Raw genomic sequence first — 15262 nt, 5'->3', positions numbered from 1 at the left:
ACCGCCGGGCTCATCGCCGCCGAGGAGGGAGGAGAGGTGTGAGAGGTGTAGGAGGATGGGGAAGAGGTGTGAGCAGCAGGAGGACGATGAGAGAGGCAAAGGAGGGGACGAAGGTGATGGGTCGGTGATGAGAGAGGTGGAGGAGTGGAGGTTTGCGTTGCCGATGAAGGGGAATCAAGAAGGAGTAGGGCTGAGAATGATGGAAGTGGTTGGGAGTGAAGAGATGTTGGAAGCGATGGGTAGCTTGGATCTCGAGGGTAGCATGACAGGCCTCGATGTCAGTCGCCGGCCCCCCAATAAGGGAGTGTTGGTGCTGCGTCAAACCAGAACATGCATATACTTGGCAGATGGAACTTGAATCACAGAAGAGCGAAGCTTTGGGGGGGTTTTGTCATAACATGTTGCACGTTCTTCCTGGGCTTTTCCAGATTTTTCGGTGAAAAAGAAAAAGAAAAAGAAAAAAGGAATTAATGAAGGAATCCTAATTCAAGAATACGGCTCATCGCGCCATCTGAGCCCGGGAGGTTGGTTGAAGATGTTTACAATTAGCTTTTGACCTGAACTTGACAAGCTATCCGAATGTGGCAATTGCCAAGCTAAATGAGAAACGAGAAGGAACTTTTTGCATGCGTGAATAAGACTTCGTCATTGGGAGATACCAAAGCGAATGTCTCATTTCTTTCAATTTCTATGATTCAATCAGTACATGTGCACTACTTTACGAGTTTAATAAAGTACCCTCTCGATCCGGCGTCCTCGTACTAACACCCCCCCTCCCTTCCTCCCACCCACACACACATACATCGCCATTACTTGCACGCCGCATTCACCATCACTCATCATCTCCATCACACCAGCCCACCCCCAAAACAAAATCAGCATGCCGCCTCCTCCAGATCTATCCTCGTATCGCCTCAGCGACGCCGAGTCCCAGCGCATCTTCCAAGAGCAGATCCTCCCCGCCGAGTTCCCCGCCTCCCCCTCCCCCCTCACCCTCCTCTACCCGCCAGCAGCCGCTCGCCGTCCTCGCCGTCGGCCAGACCGGCGCCGGCAAGACGCTCCTCGCGCCTGCCATTCTGCACGCCCTCTCTCCAGGCAAGCCAGTGCATCTCATTGCGGACACGTACAAGACGTACCACCCGCAGTACACGCCGCTGATGCAGTCGTCGGCGCCGCAGCACGCCTCTCCCGCGACAGGCCCGGACGCGCGCCGCTGGCTAGCGCTCGCGGTGGGCGAGGCCGCGCGGCGCGGTGTCGCCGTCGTGCTCGAGAGCGCGTGCCGCCACCCGGAAGACTTTTGCGCCCTCGCGGCGCAGTTCCGCGCAGCGCAGTACCGCGTCGAGGTGGTGGTGCTGGCCGTTCCTGCGGCGCTGTCGCGTCTCGGCATCCTGGCGCGCTTCTACGAGAAAAAGCCCGAGGCGCAATCGCGCGGCCTACCCGTGCGGCTGACGCCTGTCAAGGTCCACGACGACTCGTACGCGGGCCTGCTGCACGCGGCGCGTTACCTGGAGAGTTCGGGCGCGGCGGACCAGGTCGTTGTGGTGCGCAGAGGCAATCTCGTCGCCTACGGGTGGGAGAGGGCTGGGGGTGAGGCGCCAAAGATTGCAGCGGCCGTCGAGAGGGAGCGGGAACGGCGCTTGACAGAGACGGAACGTAAGACGGCGCTGGAGGACGTGCAGCGACTCGAATTGCACGAGGGTGCAAAGGAGCAGCTGGAGCAGGTCAGGGAGCTTCTGAAGCCGCTCATCAGTGATGCTGCACATGACGCGACGCATTCAACGTTGGTCCCGATAGAGTTTGCGCGGAAGGATGGAGATGAGCGAGCGAGCAACGTGCTGAGATTGGGATACGCATAGATCAATTACAGCTACTCAATGCGTGACTCAAATAAAGCTACGACCGGGAGGTATGGCAGGTCTCGTTGCGATGATTTGTCTTCGGTCCATGCCGTTGCGGATCAGTCCTTCAAAAACCTTGTATTCGTACTCTTCAGCTTTTGCAGGATTTCCACACGGCCATCATGGACGCGGCCTTTGGGAGGCTTGTTGGCGTGATTCGAGGATTGTTGAGCTTGACGCCGAACCTTGACTACTCGCTGCCTGTTATTGTTGGGCATGACCGACGAGTCCTGCGCGACCTTGGCCCTACCCATCTGCACGTACTGCGCAATTGCTAGCTGCTGAAAGTCGACGGTGTCGGAGAGGCGACGTGGCTGGCTCTGCTCCAGAACATCCGGCAACTGCGTGGGCAGCGGCCGCTCGCCCTCGTCCTACAGGGCGGCCATTCTGGCATCGAGCTGCTGGAAGAATTCTAGGTGCTTCGTTGGCGTGTGGAACCAGTCGTGGCAGTTAGCGCCCACAGAGGTGATTCTATCGCTTGCCTTGGTCTTCATGCAACTCAGGACAAAGCTCTTTGCATTGACGGACGCTTTTGGGCAGTGGCTAAGCAGATCGTGTAGAATAATCCGAAGAGCGCTCTGGTCCAGCCGTACTAAACCATCGATCCCATCAAGTCCGCAGCCGGAAACTAGCAGCAAGGAGATTATGCCAAGCGACCAAATGTCAGCAGCGGTGGTCTGCTTCTCGCCTTTGATGACCTCGCTGTGTGCCCAAGAGTCAGTGTGGGCTGTGAGTGGCGTAGTGCTGGCTTACGGTGCTTGAAAGTTTTGCGTTCCGACATTGGTTTTCAGTTTATTACTGAGAGCTAGTGCGCAGGAACCAAAATCAGATAGCATGACTCTTTGGTAGGCAATCTTAGGCGAGCATGCGAAAAGTACGTTCTCCGGCTTTAGATCTCTGTGAAGAATGTTGCGTTGGTGCAGCCAATGGAGGGCTCGAGTTATCTGTCTCACGATAATGCGCGTGTCAAACTCTGGAATTGAGTCATGCTGATTGATGTACGACAATAAATCACCCCCAGAGGCCAATTCCGTAAAAAGATACCTGCAATGTCAATACATTGTCGCCAACACATGTCGTTGGTTCTTACAGGGTATGAGGCGACCACACGGCGTCGACGTAAGTGAGGATGTTGGGCTTTCTCCGAGTTAGAGGTGACAAAGAGGGAGAATGTTGGTCACCTACATGTTTTAGTTGTCGAAGTATGTCGGACTCTTGTAACAGTTTTTGAGATGACGGCTGTTGCCCACGGGTACCTGCTTGCTTCAAATTTATGATTTTGCACACGAGCTGCGTCTTGGAAGCCGTATTGACGGCAAGGTGGACCGAACCTTGGCTCCCAGCGCCTAGCACACGAGGCTTAATCGTGTACTTTTCTTTAAAAAGCTTGAAAGATCAGTGCAAGCCAAATTTGATGCCATAATTAGCTGTGCGCACCTGTGACTCCTGCATTTGTAGCTTGTTGAGGGAGTCTTCCGGCGCAAGAGTCTCCTGCTTGAACAGAAACTGCCAGTAAGGTCGAATCTCAATTATGTCGCCGTCGGTCAATAAGTAACCTGGTGACATTCGATGCGAGTCTCCGATGCAGAGGCCGTTTACGAAGGTCCCATTGCAAGATTTGCGATCTCGAACGTAGACATGACTTATACCGAGTTCGTAGAGGACGACGTAGACTTCGCAGTGCTTCCTCGATACATAGTTTTCCGCATCTTGACCAATCGAAAACGAACTACAATAGATCAGCGCCTAGGTTCCAACTACGTCTAGTCGAGGCTCACTTTGCGAGTTGGTCTCGCCCGATTTTCAGTATAACTCTGTCGCTCAACGCAATTTCTTCTGTGCCCCAGTAAGCGAGAGGTCCACACAGGCTGAGCCCTCTGGTGTTTGCAGAATGTGCATTGGAGGCAACTGACTGCTCATGTGAGGCTCATTTCGAGAGTCCGTGTGGTAGAGTCGTCCTGCTATTTGGGTGGGATGCTCCGTCGCGGAGAGGGCGTTGCCTCGATCTACAAGCTGCATTTCGAGGCCTCATGCAAGCCAAGTAGCGTGTAAGTTGGTGCAGTAGCACAGTCACTGGTCTTGGATTGGCATGATGTAGAAGTACTCTTGCATTGCAGTAAGGACATCGCGAAATAGGACCGACGGCAAGTGTTTATTACATTCTCGACCAAACAACACGAGCAAACGGAATCAACTTTTGCCAGCTGGCAGCGGACCGTCACCAGCAGCCGGCAGCTGGCACAGCTCCATCGCAGTTCATCACAGCAAGTTGGCAAGCAAGAGCCGCCCACACAGTAATCCGATAGCCTTCGTGTGAGTGGAGTCCGCACTGCATCATGACAGCACTATTAGCCAATGAACGCCGGGCGAAGTAACCCAAAACAGGCGAGCACCCACACGTGACGCTTGGGGGTTACGTGCCCTACTGGGAGTAGCTTAATCGCTGGAATTCCGCACCCCTCCTTCTGAGTTGTTCCTTATCCAACAACGATTCTCATCCAGGACAAGTAAGTGCTACCATTCAAGGTGGTGGCAGGGAGGAAGCTTCACTGGACAGCCAATTGAAAGTGGCTGTCTTTGCAATGCGGCCTACTGCTGCGACCAATTCTCGCATCACGAGTCGAGACTAACATTTTCCAGATTCGTCGTTCAAGATGAGAGCCAAATGGAGAAAGAAGCGCGTCAGGCGCCTCAAGCGCAAGAGAAGAAAGATGAGGGCTAGATCGTAAGTCTCGAAAATCATCATCAACAACCGAGAGCTCTGCGTGCTAACTCTGTCAAAGGAAATAAACGTATCGCACTTCTACCTGACTTGACGCATCTTTCATGAGTTTACGACACGCTCCCATGGGCACAAGTCACACCGGTTAAGGAATTGTCTTTGCTACGACCACGAATCTCCGCGAGGAGTCTATCGATTTCAGCTGGAGAATGGCGCGAATGCACTACAAGTAGCCTCGGAGTTTCGCCCAATGGTGCGACGGATGGGTAATGGACAACATAACGGTCGGGTACCAGTCGGCGTTTCGAGATCGCCTCGAGAATGAGCAAGCTGCCACGTAGCGCACGCCTTGAAAGCCTCGCGTCGCTCGATAAATGATACCAAATTTGCTCTACAAACAATCCTAGATTCTTTGGCCTCGTGACTTGTAAACATGACCTCATCGTTCCCATGTCGGTGCACTGGCGCAGTATTCGTAGCACATTGAGTCCAGATTCTAGGACGCAGCCTCGAGATAGCTTCAAAATGGTATGCAAGCACCTGCCCATCGTGAATTTCGATTGGCCCTTTTTTTTTATACCTCTTCTGCTTTGTTGTTCTACCACTGTGAAACTCTGCCTTGTAGCTTAGGTACTGTGAGCTTCAGTGGGGCCCATGGCTGGTGGGGCACTCAGTTCGGCCCTCACCGCCCGACCGGTATTGAACGGGCGGACAATTTTTCTGCAATGCCAGTTCGGGCAGATCCAGAAAAAAAATCTGGGAGCCATCGCCAGCTCAGCCAAGCGCAGCATCAAGCTCATCCCGATAACCAGCTCACCATGGTTGAGACATACGGCAAGAAGCGCAAGAGGGTGGCCGACTCGGCTGCCACCTCAAAAAAAAAGGTCACTATCGCTGGCCCTCCTGCGACCGTCAGCGTGTCGAAACTGGTGATACCCAAGTCCTGCCCCCCAGTGATCGGTATGATGACACTCGGAAACATCTTATAGGCTTAAAAGCCACGGCATCAGATGCTAACGCGCGTCAGCTATGACTCCGGGATTTGAACTTCCAAATGACTTGGTTTTCCACCACTACGAGTCGAAAAGCGAGGCCCGAGCCAAGAGCAAACAGCCCAAGACCGCGATGGAGAAGAAGCTGATGTTGCATTCGACGTCGCATCACAGCATCAACTATACTGCCCGAGAGGAGGACTCCCAGCCCGGTTCTAAGCCACTACTGAACCATTTCCTCGGCATCTATGACCCCAAGACTGGCAAGATGGAGGTGGTGCAGGCGAAGAAGATGGTGATGCGCAGCACTGTACGGGCTAAACAGGCTTCCGCGGACGCTATGGAGGAGAAGGGAGCGAAGCAGAGCATGATGGATCTCAAGACTGACCTTGGTCAAACATTCGGAACGAAGAAGGCGAAAAAGGCAATCAACGAGCGTGTGCTCAACGCTATTTCACCACAAAAGAAGACCGGCGACCAACCAGCTGAAATCGACGATGCATCTCGCGCCATGCTCCAATCGGTTGGCAAGGTTGCTGCCGAAATGGCAACTCGTGAGCAGCTCCAAGCTGTTGTCGACGATGCCAAGCCTCTGCCGCCCGTCAACCTCAATGCCGAAGCGATCCAGGACGCCTACGACCCTAAGGTGGTCATTGGCGCCGATATCCTCGACATGGTGCCCATCCGCGAATGGCAAGAAAAGGTGCGCCACAAGGAGGGTGTGCAGACAGTCTCGCGCTTTGTCGCCTCGCGCGTCAACGCCATTGCCAGCAACCCCGAGGGCGAAGAGCGCCTGCGCGTGTTGCGCTACTTGTCCTTTGTGGTTGCTTTTTACCTCAACACCAAGCCCGGCCGCCAAAAGGGCACGCGGTCCATTCCGTCGCGCGAGAAGCTGCGCGAGGCGCTCGCCCCGGCCCCCGAGGCCGTCGTCGAAAACATTCGGCGCAAGTTTTCCGAGGCGGGCGAAATGCGCAAGTTTCACATTGACCTGCTCATGACGCACCTGTGCGTGTTTGCGTGCATCACGGACAACTTTGAGGTTGACACGCAAGACTTGCGCCATGACATGCGCACCGACGACAAGACCATGAACCAGTACTTTCGCGAAATCGGCGCGCGCGTCAAGCCCGTCACGAAAAAGGCCGACGGCCATGTGACGTCGGTTGCGCGACTGATTCTTCCCCTCGACTTCCCCAAGCAGAGATATATTGCGCCGCGCAAAAAGTAGGGCTAGCGCAGGCCAGCGCCTTCTTGTTTGGGAACGCAGGACATTTTTAAAAAAAAAAAAAAAGTTAAAGAAGCATTAGGATAGCAGAAAACACTGCTTCACGGCGTTTGGGAGGTTGGTTTCTACGCATTGTGTAGGAATAGCCTAGGAAATATCGGACTGGACATGGTAATGCAATTTTGTAGACAAGTTGAGAATTGTGTATTCGTCATTCCATTCAAGTATATGTATGTGACTGATATCTTATCTGTACGGCGACGTTATCCTGTGTACAGGTGGCTGTATGCTGCTGCTTCAGCAGACGCCTCTTCAGAAACTAGCACATCACCCCATTCCGTCTACCCATCATTACAGGACAAGTACGAACGGAGTGATCTTGGTGTCATAGTTTTACCGAGCCCCACGGAATTGTTTGTAGATGAGACGGATAGGACGGATAGCCAACTAGTTGACGGCGCCGTCCCCGGCTCCACCTAAAAGTAGCCTCGGCTCTGGGGAAGCTATTCCATGGAGAAGTTGGTTCGGGGGACATTTAAACATTTCCTTTGCAAGCTTTCAGGTTTTCATTACCTCTAGTTCATATCTTGACGCAAGATCCGGACCATTGAATTATATATACTCTATACACGAGACTTTTTTTTGTGCGTCGATATACATCTCTGTCCAACCCTGTTTCACACCTGCATCCAACATCCAACCTTGGAACTTGACCACATCACCCCTACTTAATCTACAACAAAGTCATCGGCAACAGCCCCCCCCCCCCCCCCTCTACACCATGGCGGACAAGGTCATCAACCTGGAATACCGCGGCCGCGTTGCCCTTCTTACCATTGACAACCAGAGCAAGCTCAATGCCCTCACGCAGCAGGATTACTTTCAGCTTGCCCAGTATCTGCATGAGATTGAAAAGCACGATGAAGTCTTTGTGACGGTCATTATGGGCAAGGGCCGCTACTTTTCCGCGTAAGACTGCCCCCTTTCCTCAACCTGAAATCTCTTTCATCCTGCCCCCCCAATTCAACAATCAACGAATAACTAACATGATGGGGAATTATTATTTAAATGCAGCGGCGCCGACGTCAGCATCAGCAGAGCCAGCCCGACGGAGCCCAAGGATGCTTACCTGCACTGGCTGCAAAACTTTTCCGCTTTCAACCTCAACACCACGCTCGCCTTTTCCGAGCACCCCAAAATCCTCGTCTTTGGCCTCAACGGCCCCGCCGTCGGCCTGTCGGCCGCCCTCGTCGGCCACGCCGACTTTGTCTACTGCACGCCCAAGACGTTTCTCCTCACACCCTTTTCGTCGCTCGGCCTCGTCGCCGAGGGCGGGTCCTCGCGCGCGCTCGCCCTCCGTCTGGGACCGGGCCGCGCGGCCGAGGCCCTCATCGCGAGCCGCCGCATCAACGCCGATGCGCTCGAGCGCTGCGGCTTTGTGAATGCCGTGTTTGACGAGCCCGACTGGCAAGGGTTTCACGCGCGCGTGCTGCAAGAGGTGGATGAGACCATGGGCGACCACCTCAACGGCGAGAGCATGACGGGCATCAAGAGCCTGCTCAAGGCGCCGGAGCGTGGCATCATAGAGTCGCAAAACTCAAAGGAGGTCATGGCTGGCTTGCACCGGTTCGTTAGGGGCTTGCCGCAGGAAGAGTTTCGGAAGCTGGCTGCGGGAGAGAAGCGGCATAAGCTGTAGCGGTAGGGGGCGTTGTTGCATTTAGAAGAACTCTTTTTGTTGTTCGAGTAAAATCACATTCTATCAATAGATGGTACGATGAGCAAAAAAATCTTCGTTGTCGTGTCTATTTTTGGAGTTGACTATGGCTCTGCTATGCCAACAAGCCAAAGAGCAGGCTGATGCGTTGCCAGAATTCACCAGCTTGCTTGACAATGCGCTTGCGCGTAGCCTCATCACTGATGCCCGTGTGCTTGTATACCTGCTCTGCCAGGTGCGCAAGACTCTTTGCCGCAGTCTCGTCCTTTCCAACGCAATTCTGCAAGATTGCAATATCAAACAACCACTGCGTGCATAAATCTTTGACCAGCTCTGGACTAGCCCGCTTGTCATCGGCGCCTTTCTCTTCTTCTTCGTCGTCGTCAGCGGCCTCCTCATCTGCTTTTCCATCGGCATTTTCCATCTTGTCCGCCTCGTTGGCCTCGTCCTTGGGCTTTTTGCCCTTTTTTGCCTTTTTCTTTGACGACTTCGCCTTGACCGCATCATCCGTGGAACAGACCTTGCCAGTCAAATTTTCTAGCTCCTTTGCCCACGCAACGCGCAGCCCTTCACCGAGTCTCTGTTTCAGTGCTTTCAGACCACCCGCGGTCCATAAATCGATACCGAGTTCTGACATGGTGATTGACAGACCATGCATGAAATTGAATAGCTCCGCCGAGGGCTGACTGGGAATGAGAGGATCGCCCTCCCATAGCGGCTTGCCAGCGACGACCCGGACAGAGAGCCCCGAAAGTGAAAAGTCCTCAATGGCTGCATCCGCCACGTCTTGAGCGACCTTGGCATGCAAAGCGGGCAACATGTCAAGGCCAAACGTCTGTATCGCGACACGGTCGGGTAGCTTGCTTCGGATGTCGCGGATTACACGCAAGAAATACGTCGCAACATCCTTACTGTGCTTCCCATCCTTCTCCTTTTCCCACAGTTCCGTCAGGTGAGCTTCCAGCTCCTTGTATGCCTTGTCTAGCGCGGAGTCGAGCTTGTCTTGCAGCTGCTTGGGGTCTTCCTTGCCTAGCGCCTGTTGTCTTGCCTCGATGGTCTCTTCGTCTTCTACCTCGTCATAGTCATTGTCCCAGCGCTGCTTTTTGAGCGCATCAACGATATGTTTGACATCGTCAATGACCTTGTACCAGGACATGTAACTGTTAACAGCTTTGGAAACTGCGTTATTCCTTCCGTATAGTCGTGAATCAACCTCCTGCAAGAATTGTGCTGCGCCAATCGCAAGCGCGTCATCGTAGCCGGCCGGATCCCAGAGCTCTTCTTGCTTGTCGCTAACACCAGGCTGCCAATTTTGAAGCGTAGCCGTAATTTCAGAACCGACTAGTCGAAGTTTTGAGACTTTATTCCCCAAGACTGCATGCATGCGTTCATTGATGACCTGGCGCAAGTTATCTTGCAGTTCTTGCGGATCCAAGCCCTTGGCTTTGCCGCCATCTCGTATCCAGAGCTCAAGAACCTTTGTACGAAGCTCCATGATGTGTTTGTAATCTGTCATTTCCTCCAATGTCTGCTTGAGGCCTTTGAGTAAACACTGAGATCCATCTTCCGCCCACTTTGACAGCATTTCGCGGGCCTGCTTGCCGTCGAGGTCGTCGTGTCGGATAAATGGCGTAAAGTATTGAAACTCTTCAGTACACCACCGTCCATATACATCTAGTCGTAGATTTTCAATGCCCTGCAAGGTCTCATCTTCCACCAGTGGATGCTTCTTGAGATTGGACAGTGCTTCGGGAAGCTTTGTCGGCAACAAAGCTTGAACGTCTAGCAGTGTTCGCGTATATATCCGCAGTGCATGCATGACATTCTCAAGCGTACGCGCTCGCTCGCTCTCTTCGACATCAAATGCTTGGATCATGGCGTTTTTGCGCGTTTCTAGAAAAAACCGCAAAGCATCCTTTGCCCCAGAGCTTGATATGAGACTCGGAACACACAACGCCTTCAGGATGTCGGGACGTTGTGAGTCATCGCTAGGCCTCTCAAGAACCTTTTCCACACGTCTTCGCAGACGTCGCCGGAGCGCGTCCAGCGATTTTTTGAGTACCTCTGCTGAGGCGTGAGTGTCGGGCGGGGAGGCGCTGTCGCTGAGGCTCTTTATTACAAGCCTGCTCAGCGCAAGAACCTTTGCTGCGAGAACCAATCGATCACCCTTTGTTGTGCCTTCTCTGAGTCCGCTGCCACCGTTGAGAAGGCGCTCCGACACCAAGGCACAGGCCTCCAGAAGACGCAGTCGTATCGCAGCCGAGGCAGAAGAATTCTCCTGTTTGGCTGTAAAGCTTTTCAGGTTGGCAGCTTTGGAAGTGACAACTGTCCGCCCGCAGCGGCTGCCCATGGTAGCGAGGACATGCTGCACCTCGTCGTTGTCGCGTCGCATTCCAACAATGGCGTCGGCGGTGCCCAGCAGTTCTCGGTACGACCCGCCGACTTGCGTGCGCAGACGGCTGGACTTTTCGTCAATTTGTACATGGAGAGCTTTGTGGAGCGATCGGATTTGAGGGAGCGTCAGCGTCGAGGAGAAGATTTCCTCTGAGCTTTCGTACGTCGAGGGGTCGCGAGATGTCATTGTGGGAAACTATCGGCCGCCCAAGAAGATGAGAGATTCGTGGTTGATTGCATATGCTGTTGATCGAGTTGGAGAGAGTGTTATGGATGCATAATAATTCAGTAGCAGCTCAGCAACGGGTGCTGTTGCTCGCGATGCTGTCCTGGTCTCTGAGATGCAAGGTTGACGTCTAACTCGACACATCTGCCTGGTGGGGCACTGGGTTTGTCTATGGTGGTAGTTTGCCGCTGCAAGCGACATGGCAATCCAGCATTAACTTGTAAGGATATATTCGGTTTCATAAAGATCTTGGCCGACAATGCTTGCCGTATTGCTTGAACAATTTTCTAAATTCTTTTCGTAGAAACATGTCTCTCTAGTACTCCCAGGGCGTGAACAAAGGTATCTGCACTAATTTACTTATGCCGACCGAGTATACCTCCAAGCGTCTATTAAAAGTAGTAGTTAGTATATGAAGGCCTAAGAAAAAAAATGTATGGAGTTAGTATATGTGAACTAAAGTATTATAGTTAGTCGAGTACTTCTTTACTATTTATATAAATCGTCTTTATCATTTCTAGAGTTTATCGAGACTTGGAGATGAACGATTGTCAAACCACCATCTCCTAATAGCTACTGAAATCTGGCAAAGCTTTTCCACTAAAAAAAAAACTCGATTTTACATCATTAACGGAACAGTTTATACGGTAAATATAGCAAGTTTCTTTTGAATTCTCAAACTAGGCGTGGTGCGAATGTCATCACTGCCTATGACTTTAAGCTCTATACCCAAGAATATAAGAAATGATCAAAGAAGAGACAGAAAAGGAGGCCTATTCTCCCTTAGAGCCCTGCATATCGAGCTATAGCCACATAAGAGCCATACTTCCAACTGTCAAAGAAGAGCGACATGGCGCCTACTGCGAATCGCCTGCAGTGCAACCCTTTGTCCTGTAAAGCATGCTTCTTCGACATAAAGTCATAAAAGTTGATGTAGAGCCTGGATTGGCGCATGTAAAACTCATCAGTGAGGTACGTAGGGACCTGGCCATCCTTCTGTTCTTCGCATGAGATGACCGTAAGCTCAATGTACTCATTCAGGTAGCCCGTTAGCTCGTCAAGCTCGTCATGGTCCATGATCTCATAACAAAGTGCGAGGTCACTGATGAGCTGCACCAAGAGTCCTCCCGTCTGCGCAGGTCCTTCATCTCGCGACCATTGCGGATTGGCCTTGATTCGGGCAAGGCATTCCGCATGCACGGCCTTCATGTCGTGCATGGGCAAAATCCGAGCAACCACGCGAATGGCGACTTCAGCATCATGCCCGTCCTGGCTTATACCAAACTCTGAGGCGAGCGTTGTCGGATTCTTGTCCAAGTTCCAGTCCCTGTCAAAAGTTGCCTGATCATTCGAGGCAGCGCTTGCCGTGTTGCCCATGCTGGCGGTGGTGACTATCATTGGTAGCCCGTCAAAGAGTGTATCTGGGCACTCTTCATGGTAGAGACCAACTTGTTGCAGCGCATTGTACCGCGGGCAAAGAGCATACCACACGTTGGAGCCCATGGCCATGTCATGTGCCCATTGGTGCATATCTGAATCGCACCCGCAGGACAACACAAGATCAGCGTCGCGACTGATTGCCGAGAGATATTGTATGCCGACTTGGCCTCCGTTGACGACTGTGGCAAAGGCGAGCGGGTTCATGGCCTCGTGCATGGTTATGTCCGACTGCAAGTCTGTAATATCATTGTACTTGTACAGGTTCGAGGTCGCCCGTCTAACCAGCACACAGCTTGTATGCCCAGACATTGTCGCGCCGTGCATGCTTGGGCGCTGGTCGGGCAGAGTGCCAGCCACTGTTGCCAAGTAAGAGGCAAGCATCGACCCGTCGAGCATTCGCAGGTTCGTGAGTTCCAGAGGATCCGGCAGTGCGGCTACCAAGGCCGCTCGTGTATTCGGCGGACCCTTGTCGTGAATAGACGCACGCCATGGAACCAAGTCACGGGCCAACAAGGCCCTATAACGTATGACACTTGCTGCGGTCCAGATTGCTGCGCGTGCGCCAGGACAGTTCGCTATAAACGGCGAGGTCATGCCATCAAACGCCAACTTCATATGGTCACCCGCCAAGCCCACGTCGCCGCCATCTGTGACATCAACATAGTCTGTATATGTGGTGAGGCACTCTGCGGCGCTGGCTGCAAGGAGACCGCCACTCTCGGTACTAGAGAGTATCGAGAGTATGTACCAGGTGTGCCAGTGGCCCAACACCAGGTCTCGCATTCCTACCTCCTCCCCTGTGAACTCACGCCAAGCAGCTATTGTGTGTGGCGTCGCCACCCCTTTGTCTATGCTCTTTGCTGGCCGTCGTAGGCGTGGTGTCAGCTCGGTGGAACTCGACTGCATCTGAGTTATGACTCTTTTGATCGCTGGGCCAAATTCCACAGCCGTAAGCATGAGGTCTGTCCATTTAATGCCGTGCATGAGGCAGATCCGATCAGACGATGGGTTTTCCACTGTAAAGTCCTTGACGTTGTAACCTCTCCAAACCGTAGGCGCTTCAACATCTCCGTCACTGACATCGTTTTTCGACAGGGCTCTTCTTCTCCCAGCCCATACATACCATCGCAAATCCTGTGGCGAATCTTCCGTCATTACTCCAATGTCTCGAGAAGTTTCCGACGTGATATTAGGATCATCAGCGACTCTGTCGTAAACCCACAACCTATCCAAGGACGCCGCCAACTGCGTTGCTTTCTCGTCATCGTAGCTGACCAGTAGTTCACAACCTTCGCACCGCGGCTCTTTCGACTCAAAAATCTGCTTGAAGGATTCTTCGTACTGGCTTCTATCTTTGAGGCTTTGCTGCCAAAGATGGATCTCCGGGTTCGTGCTTGCCATGTTTCTGACAATAAAGCTGTAGGAAGGGTGAATGTAGTCGAAATAAGTGGTGCAGCGTGTCAAGGTCTGTTGGTGCCCTTTCAGAAATCACTTGCTAAAACATGAAGGTGATGCTCTTCTTCTTGTAGTTATGATCGCGTAGCATAACCAAGCCACCCTTGGCGGCAAGCACGACTTCCACCAAAGGCTCAAGTCTAATTTGTGACCAGCCAAACAAAAAGCACTTCAAGGCCGTACGTGCCAGTCTTGACTCAATACGTGTCAATTATGGAACTACTACGTGTCCATTTTGACTCTTCCATTCTGTCTTGCAGCAGCTCATCACAGGCCGCTAGCTCACCATCTAAGCCTTTCCGCCACCGCTGGATATAGTTAAGCTAAGCTGCTCTTACAACGTCCCAATAATGGATAATGGTAAGGTGATAGTACTTTTGTTTGACTGGCAGCGAGCTTGCCGCTTGGGCAACATCGCTGTCAGGAACCGGAGCATAAACTCCGGTACCCGACGGGCGCCTCTTGCCTTTACATAGAGACCCCCAGGCGTTATTTCATACAATAACAACAACAGTAACTCTCTAAGCCTTACTCAAGAGAAGATGCTGCGTGCGGTCTCCATGTTGGATCGTCTTCCGGCGGCTGAAGGCGACGAGCCACACGAAAAGATTGGAACCGTTGGCCACAACACTCTAGTGACAAAGTTCCGACCTCACTGACTACATGCATGTAGATCTGGGACACGAACCACTGCTTATACAGGCGGAATGATCAGTGAAGTCGTATTCGACCTAGGATCTCTACATCATATGATCATACATGCAAGCAGCACTACAAGAGGCTATACGCAGGTACTACAACGATGCATGCATGACGTAGAGCCTACCTGATAATGTAAAGCTATTACAGAATAGCGCGTCACACTGGCGAATTGGACCACGTAGCTTGAAACTTGCGGATGGCTGAAACAGTCCGGTGTATACGCATCATAGCTCGACGCTGAAACGGGAAAATCGAGCGTCCAGCACCCGCGTTACGCCTATAAATGGCTAGTCTATGCCTATTGATGGGTCGGCCCGTGTATGCCACGTAGCTGTGTGCGAGTGGCGTGCACGTAGCATTGGAGCAGTACGAGGTAGTAATAACAATCAGCCATACATCACTCGCAGTAAGTATCAGGAGTGGTAGTAATTACTAGAAACGATTTTGGGTAAACGGATCACTTAAAGTCCCTTATCGAGGCTACAACTAGGTAG

The 15262-nt window shown here is 52.5% G+C and overlaps 6 protein-coding genes across 6 annotated transcripts; 3 read left to right on the top strand and 3 right to left on the bottom strand.

Annotated features, from left to right (window-relative positions):
* Window positions 1-235: 235 nt before the first annotated feature.
* On the top strand, window positions 236-1856 carry BBA_07024 (zeta toxin; the record flags this gene model as incomplete). Its single annotated transcript, XM_008602121.1, has 2 exons — window positions 236-277; window positions 1014-1856. The coding sequence occupies 2 exons, from the start codon at window positions 236-238 to the stop codon at window positions 1854-1856; spliced, it is 885 nt and encodes a 294-aa protein (XP_008600343.1).
* Window positions 1857-1957: 101 nt separating this feature from the next.
* BBA_07023 (meiosis-specific serine/threonine-protein kinase mek1) lies at window positions 1958-3917 on the bottom strand (the record flags this gene model as incomplete). Its single annotated transcript, XM_008602120.1, has 8 exons — window positions 1958-2269; window positions 2360-2600; window positions 2652-2942; window positions 2989-3035; window positions 3084-3284; window positions 3336-3627; window positions 3677-3734; window positions 3812-3917. The coding sequence occupies 8 exons, from the start codon at window positions 3915-3917 to the stop codon at window positions 1958-1960; spliced, it is 1548 nt and encodes a 515-aa protein (XP_008600342.1).
* Window positions 3918-5438: 1521 nt separating this feature from the next.
* BBA_07022 (A49-like RNA polymerase I associated factor) lies at window positions 5439-6840 on the top strand (the record flags this gene model as incomplete). Its single annotated transcript, XM_008602119.1, has 2 exons — window positions 5439-5580; window positions 5648-6840. 2 exons carry the CDS (start codon window positions 5439-5441, stop codon window positions 6838-6840), a joined length of 1335 nt encoding a protein of 444 aa, XP_008600341.1.
* Window positions 6841-7618: 778 nt separating this feature from the next.
* On the top strand, window positions 7619-8533 carry BBA_07021 (enoyl-CoA hydratase/isomerase; the record flags this gene model as incomplete). The annotated part of the gene is made up of 2 exons (XM_008602118.1): window positions 7619-7806; window positions 7912-8533. 2 exons carry the CDS (start codon window positions 7619-7621, stop codon window positions 8531-8533), a joined length of 810 nt encoding a protein of 269 aa, XP_008600340.1.
* A 133-nt stretch (window positions 8534-8666) lies between these two features.
* On the bottom strand, window positions 8667-11132 carry BBA_07020 (sphingolipid C9-methyltransferase; the record flags this gene model as incomplete). The annotated part of the gene is made up of 1 exon (XM_008602117.1): window positions 8667-11132. The coding sequence occupies one exon, from the start codon at window positions 11130-11132 to the stop codon at window positions 8667-8669; it is 2466 nt and encodes an 821-aa protein (XP_008600339.1).
* An 822-nt stretch (window positions 11133-11954) lies between these two features.
* BBA_07019 (uncharacterized protein) lies at window positions 11955-14012 on the bottom strand (the record flags this gene model as incomplete). Its single annotated transcript, XM_008602116.1, has 1 exon — window positions 11955-14012. The coding sequence occupies one exon, from the start codon at window positions 14010-14012 to the stop codon at window positions 11955-11957; it is 2058 nt and encodes a 685-aa protein (XP_008600338.1).
* Between the last annotated feature and the right edge of the window lie 1250 nt (window positions 14013-15262).

The sequence above is a fragment of the Beauveria bassiana genome (genome assembly GCF_000280675.1).
Source record: "Beauveria bassiana ARSEF 2860 unplaced genomic scaffold BBA_S00022, whole genome shotgun sequence".
Lineage (NCBI taxonomy): Eukaryota > Fungi > Ascomycota > Sordariomycetes > Hypocreales > Cordycipitaceae > Beauveria > Beauveria bassiana.
Note: the sequence above shows the minus strand (reverse complement) of the source record. Positions and strands in the feature narration are given on the sequence as shown.